This window comes from Pyrus communis, chromosome 2, assembly GCF_963583255.1.
Source record: "Pyrus communis chromosome 2, drPyrComm1.1, whole genome shotgun sequence".
Taxonomy (NCBI): domain Eukaryota; kingdom Viridiplantae; phylum Streptophyta; class Magnoliopsida; order Rosales; family Rosaceae; genus Pyrus; species Pyrus communis.
In genome coordinates, this window is record NC_084804.1 from 17,427,670 (window position 1) to 17,447,450 (window position 19,781).

A 19,781-nucleotide genomic window follows, 5' to 3' on the forward strand; every position below is an offset into this window, starting at 1 on the left:
AACTGAGTTGTGATACCTCTAAAACATAAGTTACGAGTTGGTCATAGATGGATGCTTTGGATCGTTAGATCCGGATCCAATACCTTCTTGTTAAAATTGTATAGAGGCGAAATGTTCGAATCTTTATTCTTTTGGAAAGAAGAAAGAATCACAAAGTTGTTGAGGTTAATTCACTTAGATATTAGTGGCACTTGTCCACAACATAATACTACTCATGATTGTATGACATTCACCGAAGATCACTCTCGGTTGGACTATAGTTTATTTTGAATAAACACAAGTCCGAATACTTTGCAAAAGGTTTCAAAGAATTCAAGAAATGTAAGTTGATGAGTAAGACGTCTAAAGTATTTACCTCCTTGGATTTGATCCAAGGAAAGATAACACTTTAGATGAGTTTCCTTGAAAGATATCAAGGAAAATGGCATCATAAGATAATGAATTTCTCCACTAGGAGAAGAACGAACTTGAATAAAATTTAGTTCGTTGGATGTTATCTATTACCCATATATAGGATATATATATACTTCTAAAAACAATATGATTGTCAATTAGAAGATCTTCCAAAATTTTCATAACTCCATAAGATGTAGTTGGAAAGAAAGACAAATCTTAAACATGTTAAGATTTGGGGTTGTGTGCTAATAAGCAATATTTGTTTGATATGATCAACAAATATAACAACCTAGTTCCTACACCACAAGCTCCAAGGTAGTCGAGAAGGATTTATAAATCGTCTCAAGACATATAAGTTGTACAGATCCATCCATCATGAATCTCAGCAAGTTAGTGGGAGCTATAAGCATCTTATGAGAAAAAGGATCAAATCGTTTGATTTCTCATAAAGATGTAAATGAATCTTTTGTTTACTAGGTTTACAAAAGATTAGTGGGAGTTAATCATATTCCTAAATTTGAATATATATACATGATATATATTAATTTTGAAAATGAAAGGAATTCTTCATCGTTAAAGTTATGACTTTAAACATTCTATAATGATAGAATGTATATGGGAGACATAGTCTATATACATGGGATGGAAATCTATAATGATAGATTTCAAGATATAATTGGATTATATCAATCCCTAAAATAGACAAGAGATGCTAGGAAGTTTCTCATATGATGATAAACTTCAATTAGAATGACAATTCTAGTGAGACTAGGAAGTTGTTCTTCTCAAAGGGAATGTACCCTTTGACTCCCAAAGAAATAAATAGAATCCTTTATGCATACGCAGAAAGGTGATTTATGTATTTCATATTGTATGAAAACATTGATATAAGTTGTACCTAGAACGGTACAAGATGATATCAGTGCAAGCCCAGGATCAGAACCATGGCAACTGTCAAGTGAATCCTTAGGTATTTAAGAAATACTAATGATGGATTCCTCAAGAATGAGGAAGAATTAGAGTAACGTAATGGAAGCGTAAATGTGTTAGATTATGAATCTAATCCATCATAGAATATCTCTTCATTATGAATGAAGTGATAATGAGACATCTCTTTATTATGACTAAAGAGATATTTGGGTGGAAACGTTAAAAGTAATGACTTTAATGTGTTCCATCATGTATGCAAAATATATTGCCATATAGAAGCTTACAACATTGTTGTTTGGATGGGAAAGTTCATTTATGAACTTTCCATTCGGTTCCAACCAGAAAGTGTATGACACTAATGGGGCGATAGCTCAAGCCAGGGAATCAAGGTCTCATCAAGGTCCGAACTCAAATGAGAGACTGAACCACATGATTGAGAATCATGTATAATGGTGACGTCGTTATTCTCAAGGTTGCTTTTATGGATAACATATAGATATCCATTGTCTAGGCCTACTACTCAGCCATTTATGAAATGACTACAGAAGAGGTATCATCACTGATGACTAAGCTGATTGGCTCTAGTGCAAGTGGGAGATTGTTGGAAATGTGCCCTAAAACCAATCATATGATGATACTTTATGGACATTTCACATGTTAAACTAATCTAGTTTAATATTAAGGGCAAACATTATTGTTTGAGCCGTCTCGTATAAATGTTATATGCTTAAACGATAAGTCCAAGGAATATGTGATTGGAAGAATGCGATCTAAAGAAGTTAGATTCATGAGACCATTCTTTCGTGGACACATCCTAAACGTTCCTGATCATAGGATTGTCAATTGGGCATTGACAGTCCGTTAAGATCAGTACGTGCTATGTCTTCTCTCAGGGAGAGTGACTAGTCTCGAGTCATTGGTGTGTGTGACATCAAGACAAGCATGTAGGTGCTCAATAGAGAATGAGTTCACTGAACACGATCAACGAGGGGTTCTCATATTCATGTCACATGAGAACTCATGGTTGGGATAATGCAAAGTAGTCCTTTGACCTGAGGCATCACAACTGTCTTGTGGTTAGGTCCTTAATCTTTGATTATGTCAAAGTCACTCCATCAGGAGGGTGTCCACGGCATCGTCGGGGTTAAGCCACTTAGCCATGGAGGCAAGTGAATGCGCAACAAGGGATCTCTAACCTTCAAACTGTTTGAGGGAGAATACTCTATGATATGATTTAGAATCTTTGGCCAGAGTATGAATGAGATGTTGGAATGCGTTCCAAATCACATTCAAGGTAATCATATAAGCACAAGACTCACATTGGATAGTAGACATGAATAAACTATCAAACCAAACAATGTGGTCAAGAGTATTGTATTAGAGAAAGACCGTATTGCATTTGTAATCCTAAACTGAATAGGTTCTCCACCTCTTCTGATTAGCTTGGGTAACCATGACATGCTGCTAGGCGTCAACCATGGTTTGTGGAAGCCCTAAAAGTGTATTATCACTAACGGGAGAATTGAAAGTAAGTTTCAATTCACAATCGATTAGAAAGAGTTTTAATCGCCCACTGCCTCGCTAAAAGGAACCTAATGGATCGTTCACCGAGTAAGGTAGAGTTTGAAGAAACAACGGAGATAAGTAAGAATAATTAAATGGTTTAATTATTTATCTAAGACTAGGATTAATTAATATGTTAATTAATCAAACGAATAAGTTCGTTAAAGACCTCGGGTTAGTTTTTGGCCGCAAGGCCCAATGGGATTTGAATGTCAAGCCCATTAACTCAAGTTGTATGACAACTTGAATAAACAAAGGGCTTGAAAGCCCAATAAACCCTATGGCCGGCCATGTTAGAAGAATAGGGCATTTGGTCCATTAGGTCACTTATTTGAAGGGACTATATAAAGGACTTTATAGCCTAAAATTCATTAAGGGTTATTTTTTGGGGAAAGGATGAGAATACAAGCTCTCTTTTCTCTCTAAAATTTCGGCCACCTTGGAGGGATCATCTAGCAATCAAACTCCTCCAAGGTCACTCATTTCTTCTTCATTATGCCTTGGTGATGAATCATTAGAGGTTCTCAATTTTGGGAACTTGGAGAAACCTTTTCATCCATCCAAATCCATGGATCTAAGATGCAAGGAATGAAGGCCCTCTCTTTGGGTGATTAGCCTTTGCTTATGCAAAGAGGAATCTACAAAGGTATTGATTTCTCAACTCACTTTGTTTTGAGTTGACTCTTGGTTCACCTATCTACTAGGCTTTGAAGTTCATGGGTTAAGTTTTGTTTTTGAGTGCATATAAACATGATTCCGCCTTTTAATTGTTAATTGCATGTTGTTGATGTTGCTCAAATGAACTTGTTTTTCACAAATCTTCCTTCAGGCATGTGATATGTTTACAGCTCATTTTGCTGATTGTCACTTTGATGAGACAGTCTTCCTATCGTTAGGGGGAGAAAAGACTGTTCCAAAAAAAGGGCATGAGTTGACATAGGTTGTGCCCACCTTGTCTCATTTTGATCCACGTAACACTCAATGTGAAAATGAAGTGAAAATGATCGTTTATCTTCAAAGTATTGCTAATCAAATGCCAGATGCATTCAATGATGCTATGAAAGTGACAAAATCTCATATACCAGCTGCAAATGCACTCGCAAGAATTGATGTCCATATTTGACAACATAAAGTAGCAGTGAATAAATCATCTGGTGCACGCCTAAAGTATGGTAGACCCCTAGGTTCAAAAGATTTAGCCTTTCGAAAGAGAAAGACGAGGGCACAACTGAATCCAAATGAAATCATTCAGGAAGAGAGAATGAATGACAAATCTACAACTCATGATTCTGTAATTTCAGAAAAAGAAAGTGTCCTTGATGAGACACATGTTCCTGAAGAGACAAAGGTACATGAAAGCAAAGAAATCTCCATAAATTATGCATGTACTAATGAATTATGCGATCAGAGTGAAATAATCATCGACAATATGTTCGCATTCGCAGTAGCCACTGAAATCATATTAAATGATGATATTGAGCCCTACTCTGTTGATGAATGCAAACAGAGACAAGATTGGCCTACGTGGAAAGATGCAATCCAGGAAGAATTAAATTCCTTAGAAAGGCGAAGTGGTTTTGGACTAGTAGTCCAAACTCTGCCTGATGTAAATCTCGTGGGTTACAAATGGGTATTCACAAGAAAGCGCAATGAGAAAAACGAGATTGCAAGATATAAAGCACGACTCGTTGCACAAGGCTTTTCACAAAGACTTGGAATTAATTATGAGGAGACATACTCTCCTGTAATAGACGCAATTACGTTCCGTTACTTAATAAATTTAGTGGTTTCAGAAAAACTTGACATACGACTTATGGATGTCATCATTGTGTATCTATATGGAGAATTAGATACTGACATATACATGAATGTCCCAGAAGGACTTAAGTTACCTGAAACAACTAACAAACCACGAGGTATACTCTCAATCAAATTAAGGCAAGCATTGTATGGGCTGAAACAATTTGAACAAATGTGGTATAATCGTCTCAGTGAGTATTTGATCAAAAAAGGGTATACCAACAATGTCATTTGCCCTTGTGTGTTCATTAAGAAATCCAATTATGGATTTGCTATAGTGGTAGTATATGTCGATGATATGAACCTTGTTGGAACCCCTGAAGAGCTCAATAAAACAGCTAAATATCTAAAAAACGATTTTGAAATGAAAGACCTTGGAAAAACAAAATATTGTCTCGCCTTGCAGATCGAGCATTGTACTAGTGGAATTTTGGTCCACCAATTAGCTTACATTGAAAAAATCCTAAAGCGATTTGGCATGGACAAGGCTTATCCACTCAACACACCAATGGTCGTTCATTCTTTGGACATTAAGAAAGATCATTTCTGTTCAAAAGAAGATGATGAAATGGTCCTTGGTCCAGAAATACCATATCTGAGTGCAATAGGTGCTTTATTATATTTAGCACAATGTACTATACCAGATATAGCCTTTTCAATTAACTTGTTAGCAAGATATAGCTCTGCTCCAACAATTCGTCATTGGAAAGGAGTTAAAGATGTTTTGTGATACTTTTGTGGGATAACAGATATGAGTCTCTTTTACTCTGAGAAATCCACAAATGACTAGATCCTTATTAGATACGCAAATGCTGGTTTTCTCTCTCATCCGCATAAAGCACGCTCACAAATTGGATATGTGTTCACTAATGGAGATACAGCAATCTCATGGCACTCAACAAAGCAAACATTAGTTGCTACATCTTCCAATCACTCGGAAATACTTGCTTTACATGAAGCAAGTCGTGAATGTTCTTGGTTAAGATCAATGATCCATCATATCTGGGATTCATGTGGTCTACCTTTGAAGACAAACAATCCAACTGTCATTCATGAAGATAATGCAACCTGTGTTGCCTAAATGAAGGAATGATTCATCAAGAGTGATAAGACTAAACACATATCTCCAAAAAATTTCAGTGCACATGAGCTTCAAAAGGCTAAAGTTACTGAAGTTAGACAAATCTGTTCCAATGAAAATTTGGTAGACCTGTTCACCCAATCTCTACCAAAGTGCACGCTTCAGAAGCTAGTGCAGAGTATCAGATTATGTTGACTTACCAATCAACTAAATTTAAAGAATGCGGAATCAGGGGGAGATACATATCAGGGGGAGCATCCATGATACATGCATGTTGTACTCTTTTTCCTTCATTTATGATTTTTCCCACTGGATTTTTCCTATCAAGGTTGAACGAGGCAACATAAGCATACATAACACTATATTAACAATTCAGGTAAAGTTGTACTCTTTTTACTTTGCTATGGTTTTTTCCCACTGGGTTTTTCTGAGTAAGGTTTTAACGAGGCAACTGATATTGATATGTGGGCATCCAAGGGGGAGTGTTTTAGAATTAGTGGGTGAATGCCCACTCAAAGGAATAAAGACTTGGGAATAGTATTTGATACTTTCAAAAGTGTCATCATTGTATTTGGATGGTTGTTATTACAGGAGTTGCTCTATAAATAGAACACTTCGTGTGCTACCAAAACACACTGTGAAAGAAAGAATAAAAAAAAAATATCAGTATCTCTCCCTCTCTTTATCTGTCATCCTTTTGTGTTATAGTTATAGTGTGATATTTTGCACTACTTTGCTCATGTCTTTTTTTTTTTTTGGAAACACTTTGCTCATGTCTTTAGCAAAGGTTATGTCTCTAACTTTTGCCTATTTATAACATTACTCAACTTTTTTAGTTTTTTTAGAAATGGTGACACTATTTTTAGGAACAGTTGTACTATTTCTAGAAATGGTGACACCATTCTTAAAAACAATGACACTATTTCTAGAACCGGTGCCATAATTTCTATAAACGAAGCCACCATTCCTAAAAACAATGACAGTATTTCTAGAAACGATGTCTCTACTTCTAGAAATAGTGGTCACCGCTTCTAGATAGTGACACTATTTTAAGAGAGTGTAACACTATTTCTATACAAATAATTTATAACATTATACTTTAAAAAAAAAAAAAATCTCCGTTGTATATCAATGTGTTTTTTTTAGACAATTACAATTGATAATAATTTCAATCTAATCTTTTAAAATTTGACAAAATAAGTTCTAATCTTATAAGATATTTTTACATAAATAGGGTAAATTACGTTTTACCACCTCAACTTTGGATCGCATAACAATCTCATATCTTGTCTTTAAAACATCTACTTACTAATTCGTTGCAGTGTCAGACCTCCGTCAAATTTTCTGTCAAAATTTCTTTTAAATGCTAACGTGGCAGGCGAGGTACTCACACTTTCTCCTAAGTGGATTGAAATATTAATTAAATATTAATAAATTAAGAATTTTTTTTTCTAAAAAAATTAATGGAAAAAAACACTCTTTCTCCCACCAGGGAGATCTCTTGACCCCTTATTCTCCAAATTTGGTCACAACCTTCATCCCGCCGCTCTGAATTGACTGGAGCTCGCAAGCCCACACGTCTTTCGACGTCGTTGGTCCCACCTTCAGCAGTGTTGATTTAACAACTGAAGATAACAACAATGCCATTTCGAGGCATCGTCTTCTTCGATTATTCTGCCTCCCTCAGTCGCGCCTGAAGCGCTCATTGTTTTCTAGCGAGATCGATGACTTGTAGTCATCTTGCACACACCGTTGCCCTGATCGTCGTAGTCGGAGCAAACCCATGGGGTTGTTGTGGTTGGGGTCACGATCAATAATGTAGAAATTTGAAAAATTAGGGATTTTAGCTTGTTGGGGTTTCTGATTTTTTAGTAAAGCTGTGAAATTGGTTTTGTTTTTGCTTTGTTTGATGGATTAAGGATTTTTGTTTTTGTTACTTCATTATGCTGTTTGAGATCGTTTATGATTGGTGGGTGGTTTTTTTTCACTGTGAACACACACCACGGCAGCACTATGCCACAACGTTTAGCCTAATTTTCGTTGAGCAATTTTTCAATTTTTTTTTTTAGGAAAACTAATGAAATTGTTTGAAAAATTTGAGTTTAATTATAAGGACAAAATAAATGGTAAAGTGAATAGTATCAGGATTGACTTTTTAGTATAAAAATGTGGTTTTTCGTTAAAGTGAACAGTATCAGAAGTTTTTCGTTAAAATTCTTTTTTTTTCTTTCTTCTTTCAGTTTGTTCTCAATTCCACATGTTAATCAATGGGAGGATCTACATGTTTAATAAAGTCAATTTGGAGTTCCAGTTGGGCGAGTAAGTGGGTCATGCGCATGCTAAGTCAACATTTGATATAAAAATTAACAGAAAAAAAGACGAATGTCTGACATTACAATGAATTTGTAAATTAATGTATAAAATTTCATTGTTTAAAAAAAATGAGATATGAGATTGTTATAGAATTTAAAGATGAGGTGGTAAAAATATAATAATTTACACACACATATAAAGAGAGAAAGTGGGATAGGTCTAGGTGGAAGAAGGGAGAGCGGAATGAAAAGAGAAGTGGATGAGAGGAGAGAAGACAATAAAAGAAAGAGAGGAAGTGGGGCCGGGTAAAAGAAGAAAGAAGGGTGAGAGAAAAGAGAGGAGAAAGAGAAAAAAATGAAGTATTTTTGCTCATCACTATTTAATGTGGTGTATATTTACTATCATATTTATCACTGTTAGATGTGTTTGAATTTCGAGATTCGTGTAGTACATATGCACAAATCTCAAAATTCAAACTCATGTAATGATGATAAATAAGATGGTGAGCATATATCACACTAAATAATGATGAGCAAAAATGCACTCGAGAAAGAAAGAGTGAGCGGTGGGGCAGGTGGAAAATGAACAAGAGATAGAAAAAAATTAGCAGTCAGGTCAATTTTATTGGATTTATTAATATGACGTTTTGTTTTAACTATTAAATAAAGTTACAGCTTTAGTTAAAATTTAAAAATTTGAAGACATTTTTATTAGTTTTCTGATTTGTTATAGTATCTTTCAATAACAAAGTGCAAGTGTTATTGCCGGGTGGAAAGTATCTCCATCTTCACCTCATTGTTTTATGGGTAAATGCATTTTTTCTTTCTCTTAGCATAACTTATAATAGTAATATCACAGTTCCTTATTTGATAAGATCTAATACAGTTTTCTTTTTGCAAGAACTAGGCCCCAATGCATAATTATCCTCATACCAAACCAATAATTTCCATAAAAACGTACAGGAAAAAAGAAACCAAATGAGTAATTACATAAAAATTTGGAAGCTAGTATCCTAATTTCATGTAGAAGGTTATGATTTTTTTTTGTCGAATGATATATTTTATTAAATTATAATTGAAAGATTTACCTCCGCAGCTTAAATATTAAAAAAAAATGATGGTCATGATTGGCTTGTTAGCGGTTGGAACAAGGCATGCCACTCAAATAATTGTGGTGTGATTCTGGTGGTTGCAACAGCCCAAAGATATAATGCAAAATGTAGTAAATCAATCGATCAACGCCCAAAGAAATTATTGACATTATAACAAACACAGGAGGGTGGTAACAACTAACAAGAGTTTCACAAGATAAAGTTAACAAGAAGATGGCAATACATGACATCAAATCATCAATGCCCAACTTCTTTTTGCTTCGTCCTTTTAGGAATTGTGGATCAAATACAATCGTCCCATGTCGGAAAAGTGATCGTCTAACTGATGTATATTTAGTGGGAACTCTAAATTGCACAGACGTATTTTGAGATAAAACTTTTTACTTGAATGCGTCCATAGGACCCAAATCTATATTTGAAATAAATGTTTAAGTTGGTGATAATATATGAGGAGTAGAAAGCTGCCTATCCTTCATCTCCCCTGAATGACGAAATGAAATTTGAGCTCTTTACTTGTAACCACTATACTTTTATAAGGGAACTAATTTTTACGGTTCTTTTTTAATTTTTTACATACCTCTCTTTGTTTTTATCATAATCTTGTCTTACATTATTATTATTATTATTATTATTATTATTTACATTAAAGTATATTAAGAAGAAGAAAAAACCCTTATCCATGAAAAACAATCTAACATTTTTCAACTTTTGTCCATGAGTATTTGATACACAAGAAAGTACATTGGATCGCACATAAATTTTCTCGTTGTCATTTTGGATAAGTTTAGACTTACCCATCGATCATCAATTCAATAAAGTGCGAGTCGACTCATTAGTAAATACTGTGGCCAACCTATTGTCTGCAAAAGTGATTAAAAACAATGAAAATTGACAATGCCCCTGCTAACTCACATTTAGATAATAACAATGAAAATTGACAAATGCCCCTACTAACTCACATCTTATGTGGATCAACTCAACTCTCTCTCGCGGAAAGACCAAAACCTAAGATTATCTCTCTCATTATTAGCTTCAGCCCTTGTTTTGGTGCCATTGTCTGAGCTTTTGTCTCAATTTTACGAGCTTCTCTCTGGGCTTTCACTTCGCTCTCCTACTCAATTGTTGTTTCATGTCACTGAGTCTTAAACCATCAACCTTCGCTACTCAACCTGTTGGGTGTCTCTCCTTGGCGGTGCACTTTGATCTTGGGTGATTTTTAAAGTACTTCTAGCAATATTTGATAGGATTATGAAAACACCCAATGCGCGAGTGGCTTACTCACCTCCATTTTTTGTTGATCCAATTGTTTCGTTGGTTCATTCTCTTGATGGTGTCATGTGATGGAGGCACAAATGACTTGGTGGTGGCTGCTGTTTTACTCTCCAAATTTATGAGTTTTTTTTGTTATGAGCTGGCTCCTTTTTGGGCTTTTTATATTTTCTAAAGTTGGTTTTTTTAGGGTCTCTATTCTTTTTATTAGTCTTTTTAGTTAATGAAAGTAACTTAATTTGAATATTAAAAAAAAGAAAATTGACAACCATTTGCAACAATTTTCTTCTTAAAATAAATACAGAAAAAAAAAATAAAAAAAAAAGAACAAAGCGAAAGGACAGTTTGACCTACCAATACCACCACCTTCTTTCAAAGCGAAAGGTCATTTTTGCCAAAAGTCAAATATATCAACACACTCAGAGAGGCACGTTCATTCATTTGAAAGTTTACATGAAGAGAAAGTTGGGGTAACTTTCCTCGTTAATTAGCATACAATTATTATTACAAATTAGAGGATTAACTTACATTAGTGCCAAAAATATTATTAAGAGAAGGTGAACAATAAAGATTCCACCAGGAAGAAAGAAGAAAAAAAACTAGACATCGTAATTTCTTGCACGACCCGTTAATTCAACACGAAACGACACGAAAATAACAGATTTTAGGTCAATCCGTTAACAAGTTGGATCATTACTAGCTCACCCATTATCAACAAATATGACACAAACACGATACGAACATAACCTATTTGCAAGGTCTAGACATGACCTATTAACTCGACACGAAATGATACGACCTGTTAATGAGTCAGATCGTTATCAGGTCACCTGTTAAGAACCCGTTAAGATAACAGATTTGACATGACACGATCCATTAACATAACATGTGTGACACGAAAACAACAAACATGACCCGTTTAACAGGTCTAAAAAACCCATGTGGCTGGAGTTATTAATTTAAAGTAGGATTCCAGAACATGATTAAGTTTCTCTAATCACAATTATTTAGCCCTGTCCTTGATCACATCCATCCCCATCTCGGTCGGATCGGTCGCCTGAAGTTCATAGCTGATGCCATCTAAAACTCTCCTCAGCCCAGCTTTGGAGGTTGCATATAGTATTTTGGCCCTAATCCTTGATTCACTTGGTGACCTGTAAAAAATCCCAAAAATTCACATCACCTCCAGATTCTCCTATTACTTGTTAAACAAAATGTGGCTTATGTGAATATAAAATAGGGAAGCGATTAAACAAGAAGTGAATTCCGCACTCTTGTTTGTCGCATGGACTCTTCCCTTGTCTTTTTCGCCTTAGATTGAATGAATCAAATGACAATCAATAGGCATAAACAAAGGGAGAAGTGCAGACGAGAAAACGGGCGTGAAAATCACCACCCTTCAAAAAACATGGTATAGTTTTATTTTTTATTAACAATTGTCATTCTTGAGATTTGAACTCAGACTTTCTCTAAAGATTAAATGTCGCTATTTTTTCTAATGTGACAAGTAAGCAGAGGATATTTTATAAATCCAAAATTAGGTGCGGAAAACCCATTGGAAAAGAAAACCATGTACCAATGGACCATGATGAATGATGGTGCACCAAAATTGGGTATTCCAAACAAGTCACAAATATTCCTACTAACCAAAAATGTCACCCCAATTAATACAAAATTCCCACGATTATCATGATTAATTAGCAACATCTTAATCTTAATTCTGAATCAAAAATGGAAAATTAAAGAAATGAGAAAGAAGTGATTAATGACTGACCAAGCAATGAAGAAGAGTTTGCTCTTCCTGCAGTTATCAACAGTGACAAAATCAAAATCAAAGACTGCATATCTGCAATCATCTTTGGGCAAGGAGGCTGCCAGATCATCATAGTTTTCCCCTGGCCCACCAACTTTATCAACGGTCACCAGCCTCGATTCCTCATCGATCTTGAAAACAATGTATCTGTGAACCTTCTTCCATTTCATCTCCATGAATGAGTTCTTGCATTCATCGGTCACCCACATCCCAGTTGTGGCCTTTTCTCCTCAAACGAATAAATAAATAAGATAAATGTTACTCGCAAGCGCGCGAATCAATTCAAGTAAACATAAACATAAACATAAAAATAAAAATTACTCGCAAGCGCATGAATCGATTGGATTGAAAGAACGGAATTGACAAATATACCATCTTGAAAGCCATTGCCATGGTTGCTGAAATTTGAAAGGGGATTTTTGCTTTTGCTTTTGCTTGTGCTCTCTGCTGTGCTGAGATTCTGAAGGCTGAGTCCTCAAAGTGTTGCTTTGCCTTCCTCTTTATAAAAAGATAGGATTGCTGAAATGCCCTTTAATGTTGGGTGATATTACAACTTTATCCATGCTTAGATCTGTACTGTACTGAATACCGTTCATTATCTTTTTTTTTTTTTTTTTCTTTAAAGGAAAACTAATGAAAGAGTTTGAAAATTTTGAATTTGAATGATAAAGACAAAATAAATGGTAAAGTGAATAGTACCAGTATTGACTTTTTAGTGTAAAAATGTGATTTTTCGTTAAAGTGAACAGTACCGTGGACTTTTCGTTAAAACTTTTTTTTTTTAATGACCATGTTGCCCCTCTTAGTCAGTAGATTTAGTTTGTCGTTGCGTTGGTGACACTCGGGGTCTTGTCGCCCCTTCCAGCTGAGTTTAGTAGAGCATCGATTTGTGCCATCCATAAGATGTCATTCGATCAAATTGAAACGAGACAGAAAAAAAAAAATGCTAGAGAAATCAAGTTTTTAGATTATATTTAAAAAAAATATATATATATATATAAAATCTTAACCATCAATCTTTACATAATGTGACTTACAAAATATAGTTCAAGTAGACAATCTCTCTAGAAAATTAGTACATGTTAAGGTGACTAAATTGTATATGAGGCTCAACGTCTTCCCATTTTTTTTCAAGTTTTAATATATGTCTATTTGAAGACGTTTATTCTTATACTAAATCGTACTTGACCTAGTTATCCAAGTTGTTTCTTCTTCTTGTTATTGACCAGCTCGTATCCATGTTCATTCATAGTTGCTAATAGGTCATTGCCAAGGAGCGAATTTTCTATGAGGTCGTAATACTAAGTGGTAATCTGATGGTTAGGATTGACGTCAGAAAATTTTCATTTTCCCATCGTAATACATTCAAGGGTGGTGTTTTGTAACCTTTATGTACATCCACACCAAGAGGGTCACTATTGAAGGTTTTCATACTGCTATTTAAACCGTTATTTGACAACCTTTTGATGAGAATATATGGGGTGGATATTCAATATAAAACTTTTGATGCATAGATAAATACTCTTAATCACTTTAACTTCAAACTCTTTGCAGGTTAAAACTCAAATCAAAAAGCTACGCATCAGATGAATCGATCAATACGGAATACCATAGTGACCTATACACAAGTTGGTCAATCTGTACAAGTTTCCCTAAACTAGAACGAATACAGATGGTATGCTGGTCCCATCTGGGATCACACACCCACATCCCAATCTCCCATCACACTATTCATATCGTTGTGTGCTTCAATGAATCTTTGCGTGCAAGCGAAGGAGAAAACTGAAGAAAGAATTCAACTCATCACCCTTGTGCAGAAAAACAGGGGTTCGGGGTGACTACAGATAAAAAGAAAGAAAGAATAGAATATGGGGTCTAGTTAAAATGCTACGTCTTACTCAGTGGTACAAGTTTTATGTAAGTTCTAATCATTGCAAGACTCATTACATCCCTATATATAAGATCGAAACTGTTGATTTTTCATACCACTAAATAGTACGTACTATGGAAGAACAATTGCATATTCTGATTAGTAAGAAAACACAAAACTTGCCAACTTGTTTTGTGTAGTTCTTCTTGTTTTTTATATTCATAATTATTTTAGGGTTTTGAGTTCTTCCACAGATTTGTCTGTGAAAAGTGGTAGAAGAGAGAAGCAGCAAGCCAACATTCATCCCATAAAATAATGGTCACCAAATATTGGTGATAAACATGACCCATCTGATTGGGGGTGTGGGGGTGGAAAGGTAGAATATACAAGCACTAGAATCCATGAAATTTTGCATACAACTGCTGAGTACATGCATGGATGTGTGTATGGGAAAACATGCCCTTTCAACTGAGGGAGACCACCCGACAAATCTATGGCTTCTTTCTAATGGAAGTACTTAATAGCGGTTCATGTTACAAATCGAGTTACAATCTATTGATACTTCTCTTTACAATGTTGAAATAGGTCTTAGTCTATCCGGCGATACTTCTCTTTCCAATGTTGGAAGAGATGGTAGTTCGGTGGTACTTCTCCTTACAAAGTTGAAACAGATTACAAATTCGAAGGTAACATACTTCTCTTTTACCCTAACCCCTAGAAAGCTCGATCAACGCCACAACTTGTGGGTGTGGTTCATTTATTTGTTCAAATCTGAGTTTATAGGCCTCAAAATCTATGGTCAAGGCATGGTTTTGACATGAACAATATGACCTGGATTTGATGCCACCCAACAGATTTTAGCTTCTTTCTTGTGGAGGTACTTGGTGGTTCACATTGATGAGGAGGCATAATGGCCTACATAACAAGACTTGCAGTTTTCAAGCAATTATATATAACCTCTCTCAAAAAAGAAAACTAGGAAAATTTGATTCGGAAAATATGCACAAATAAAACTGATTACAAACATTTAATAAAAAGCAAAACTATCCAGACACTGATACAGACGCACTAAACCGTGGTTTCTATATAGTTTATCGTAATCCATAATATACCGTTATTTCTGTATTTGGATAAAAGTTTGTAACCTGTTCTATTATCCATATTTCCCGTGCAATTTTCGAGCAAAACTAGCTGAACAGCAAATAAATAGTACAAGGCTACACAAAAATGTCAAAAGACATTTCCTTTGAGAAGCTAGACAAAAATTTACCGCTGCTACCAAATGCTGGCCTCAATGCATATGAAATTTCTTGGAAGGCCTCCGAAAGACATTGCATAGACCATAAGAACCCGAAATTCAAATCCACACGGATGAGATTCAAAGCTTTTAGATTGGTGAATCTTAACAAAAAGGCATCTAAATCTAACAAGTAGTCATTCTATTAGCAGCCAGTAAGAAAACGTCAGTTTCCATGAGCTGTTGTATGATAGAGCAAATTTTATCGAAAAACAGCTGACCACTTGTTAACCACTACCAGCGTATTGCAGACTATTAAAACACAGTAAACATATGGAATCTGGAAATCTCTCTGTTCTTATCCTTCTTTTTTGTCCAATAAAACAACTGTAAATGATGTCAAGAAGTTTGGAAGAGTTCATCCCATTGCTTAAGTTCTGCTCAACATGAATATAAATGCAGAATAATTTGATTAAAGTATAATCACTAAAACCCTAAACTTCTTGTATCATCCTCCCACAATTTAAAGAAGCCTCCCTCAGAATCTGAATGCTTACTTTCAAGATACAGAAGTCGTTCTAGTCACAATCTTCATTTGTCCTCATTCGATGGTTCTTCTTTGTCCTTCTGCTGGGACAGCAATTACATAGAAGAGAAACTATTTAGTTGTTGAAAGTAAATTCTAGAAACTTTTCGTTTTGGAAGAAACAAAAACTTACATCTAGAAACTTACAAGAACAGATATTAACACCAAATCAAAAGACGAATTTTGTGACAGAAAATTCAGGATCATAACCATTCATGCAAGAAGTTTATGTAGAAGGTTTGTGAACACACCTCAGACTGATTCTTCAGAGATGCAAGAAGATCTTTCACTGAAGGATCGTTGGGGTCAACTCCTGGAAGCTGTAAGAAAAATAACATATCAGAAAAGAAGCAACAGAAAAAATAGCTATATATAGTAAAAGAGTTAGGTTCTGTTACACATACAGATTCAAGGATAGATGATATAAAAGACTGATCCTCCAACACCTTGCTCGCATCGGTCTGGGAGGATGGCTCCCCTGCACTTTCCTGCATCGACATTTGAAGAGCTGCATGCAGCAAAGATATAATAAGCAAGCCGAAACAAATATCACTTTGTCAAAGTTAAGATTTTCAAATTAAAGGCCACATTAATTACATAGACAAAAGGTAAAAGGAAGAACCAAAAAAGGTCACATGATAGGTGTTTCACATTTTGACGCCCAACTACACCAAACTAGTAAATGATTCATGTTCTCAGGGCAGCTACGGGTATGAATTGGCGTGAATCCATAATTCATAGATTTGGAATTAAGAAAACCATACCACTAGTCACAACAGCTGACAGTGAATTACATAAAGCAAGTAGACCACTAAGGAATGTCTTATTCTTCTGGAGGTAATGCTTACTTCTTTAAAGTCAAATGACTATAGAGATAGCTAGAATCTATTAAAATGAATGCGATCCAAGAATCATACAAGAATACTTGTACAAATTGAAGTTTGTAAGAGGATATATCTCGTGTTAAACGAGTGTGCATGGAACGGAACAGAGGCATCCTGTAAACAGATCTCCACAAGCAAAAAAGTAAAAGAAGCTCAAGTTACCACACAAAACTAACAATATAAAATGTAAGAAACAAAAGAACACACCTAATGCCAACTCCTGATCCGCACTAGTTGCTTCGGACATCTCAGTATCACCTGCTGAATGACCAGTTCCAGTGACGTTCATTGACATTGCAAGAGCCTCCTTCAGCAAGTCATTCTCATCAACCTATCACACATATCATGAGCCAAGGACAATTCAAATTATAACAGTTCTTTGAACGATAAAAAATGACGACAGAAAAGACAACAATATAGACTTTAAGAACCATACAAGATCATGCAAGCAAACATAACAAAAAAAAATCAAAGGAGGAACTGAAACCAACCATATTATCAGTATGTTTCTTATCCTCATGGGGAGAAGAAACATTAGCTTGATCTGTCATGGTTATATCTTCTGATTTGGATGACGGTTCCCCTCCTTTCCCACCAGCTTCTTCAGCAGCTCTTTTGGCAGCAGCTTCTTGCCTAGCCCTTTCCTCTTCCATAGAAACTCTAAGGGCGAGAGCAAGCTCAGGATCAATGTTGGGATCAACTCCAAAGTCATACCCAGAGCCACCAATAGCAGCAGCAGTTGCTGCTGCCGCCGCCACTGCAAAACCACTTCCTCCTTCTCCGTCACCAGTAAATACAGGTGTACTGCCATTAAATAAGAAAAACTTCATATCACGGGAGGCATAATATAATTATACGCTGTGCTGTAACGTGTTCACTAGGTTATCCAACAACAATTCCAGCCAAGTGACACATAGAACATGTGTGAAGATAGAAAGAAAAGTAGAAACTTACGCCTATTGATTTTCTAAGAAGTAATTCAATAAGTAATACTTTGAGCTTATATACATGTTCTTGCACAACTTCTCCTTTTAACAGAATACCTACTCTTCTCACTTCTCCATTCTTTCTTTGTATAACATGCATTGTTCTTATAAACAATAGCATGAATCTAAACCTATATTGCAATTAGTTCCATCAACAAATAATTTTATAATTGGCATTACAAGATGATATACAAACAGACAAGAGAAAAAATAATAAACACACACCTTATAAGAACATCCGAGAGAGCATTTGGACCAGGAGGGATGTGTACTATATGACTGCTTTCATTATTATTAACAGCAGACAGAAGGGCCTCCAGCTTCTCTGGCTTCCCATCATCCTCTTCACCAAAATCAACAATGTCAAGAGCAACACTGTTCTTTTTCAATTTCTTCCCTATCGATTCCAACAACTTCTTTTCAAATTTAACAGGACTGAACACAGAATAAGAGGTTGATGTCAACAACACAAAAGAAGCAAAACAGAAAGGAAAAGTTAGAAGTTAGCACTATATACCTTCCAGCAAAAACAATAATCCGCTGTTGTTGATTTTTGTTTTGACGATGCTTAAGAGCCAGCTGAGCTACCTGGATTGCAGCTGCTATGTTCATCTCACCTCCCATCTCCAGACCTATACAATAGGAATTAGAGAACCGCAAAGAATTAACCAAACTAAAAAAGGGGTAATTTGACGGGCATCACGATGGAACGATTTCCACAATGAAGAGATAATAAGGTACCTAACAAACTAAAACTTAGACAAAATCCAGCACGCAAAAGAACACAAATCACACTTAAAACGGCCTCACCATCTCTTATTACTTATTCTGTGGATAGTAAGATCCAGTCTCACATTCATACACGATAATATCTAGTACTAAAGCTTTCTCGAGTTTCACTCCAAAATTCAAGTTACAGCTCTGGATTATAATGTCCCTCTTAGAGTATGATCATTCATATTCAACAAAACCATTCCAACAGTTTCCTTGATAAAATTGATCAGCTATTTAACTCTACAAGTAAGCTAAACATATAAAGTTTTCGAATTTAAACTGGACCAAACTAGCAAATTAGTTATGAATTAAGAAACTATACCATGCATGCAAGCCAAAATCCTGCCAAGATCAGAGGTTGGAGTAGCCAAAACCCGAACCCCTTTGCCCGCCATTGTCAATACCCCAACTGTATTCTCCGGATTAGCCTGCCCAGTTTACAAACACCATTTTTAAAAAATTGAAGTGGTTTTACAAGTTGTTAAAGAGAAAAACTTGATTAAAAATAGAAATAAAACCTGGGTTTTGGCACCACAGATGAGATTAATGGCGTCAGCTTGAGCCTGCAATCGGGAGGGAGAGTAATCGCCGTTTCGCATCCATTCGGAATTGTCGACGCAGATCATAGTCGCCTGAGTATTCGTCAAATTTAAGCATAATCATCAGAAATTTGTATGCGAAACCCTAAAAAATTGAAACTTCGGAAGAAGAGGAAGAAGAGGGCTGACCTCGAGAACCATGGTTACAGAGATTGTTGAACTTCTTGGGCTTCACAACCCAAAACTTCAAAAGAGGGTCTCCAACTCTCCGCTGTGTTTGTCTAAAATGTGTAATTCTGAAAATTCCCAATTGTATCTGTATATTATATTTTGCGTTACTTTCCGGTTAACTTTTTCAATATTATAAACACAACCCCCATTTCTCTATTTATTATTTTATTCGTATTGGCATTACGAGAAAATTGTAGTAATGGTTTATCTATTAAAAGAAAGGAAATCTAGGTTTTAGTAGATGAAGAAGAGAGAGAAATGTAGAGAGAGAGACTCAAATGAATGTTTTCTTATTTCTGTCACTCAATCTTACAAGAGAAGATTTTTCTACTATTTATAGTCTACTCTATTTAGTAACTGCCTTGCTTAACTATTAAGCAACTATACATTCATCTTAT

At 35.4% G+C, this 19,781-nt stretch overlaps 2 protein-coding genes across 3 annotated transcripts; both read right to left on the reverse strand.

Moving 5' to 3' along the window:
• Positions 1 to 11,196: 11,196 nt before the first annotated feature.
• On the reverse strand, positions 11,197 to 12,762 carry LOC137726270 (actin-depolymerizing factor 5-like). The gene is made up of 3 exons (XM_068465171.1): positions 12,649 to 12,762; positions 12,238 to 12,497; positions 11,197 to 11,617 (listed from the first exon to the last, which is right to left on the reverse strand). Exons 1-3 carry the CDS (start codon positions 12,667 to 12,669, stop codon positions 11,467 to 11,469), a joined length of 432 nt encoding a protein of 143 aa, XP_068321272.1. The 5' UTR covers positions 12,670 to 12,762; the 3' UTR covers positions 11,197 to 11,466.
• Positions 12,763 to 15,715: 2,953 nt separating this feature from the next.
• Positions 15,716 to 19,591, reverse strand: LOC137725298 (26S proteasome non-ATPase regulatory subunit 4 homolog). 2 transcript variants are annotated; one of them, XM_068463940.1, is made up of 10 exons: positions 19,342 to 19,591; positions 19,132 to 19,245; positions 18,936 to 19,041; positions 18,357 to 18,471; positions 18,065 to 18,274; positions 17,345 to 17,657; positions 17,061 to 17,184; positions 16,374 to 16,477; positions 16,221 to 16,289; positions 15,716 to 16,013 (listed from the first exon to the last, which is right to left on the reverse strand). In XM_068463940.1, exons 1-10 carry the CDS (start codon positions 19,351 to 19,353, stop codon positions 15,975 to 15,977), a joined length of 1,206 nt encoding a protein of 401 aa, XP_068320041.1. In that variant the 5' UTR covers positions 19,354 to 19,591; the 3' UTR covers positions 15,716 to 15,974. The 2 variants fall into 2 exon arrangements, with proteins under 2 accessions (XP_068320041.1, XP_068320042.1); XM_068463941.1 differs by having other exon boundaries at positions 15,716 to 16,010; positions 19,342 to 19,586.
• Between the last annotated feature and the right edge of the window lie 190 nt (positions 19,592 to 19,781).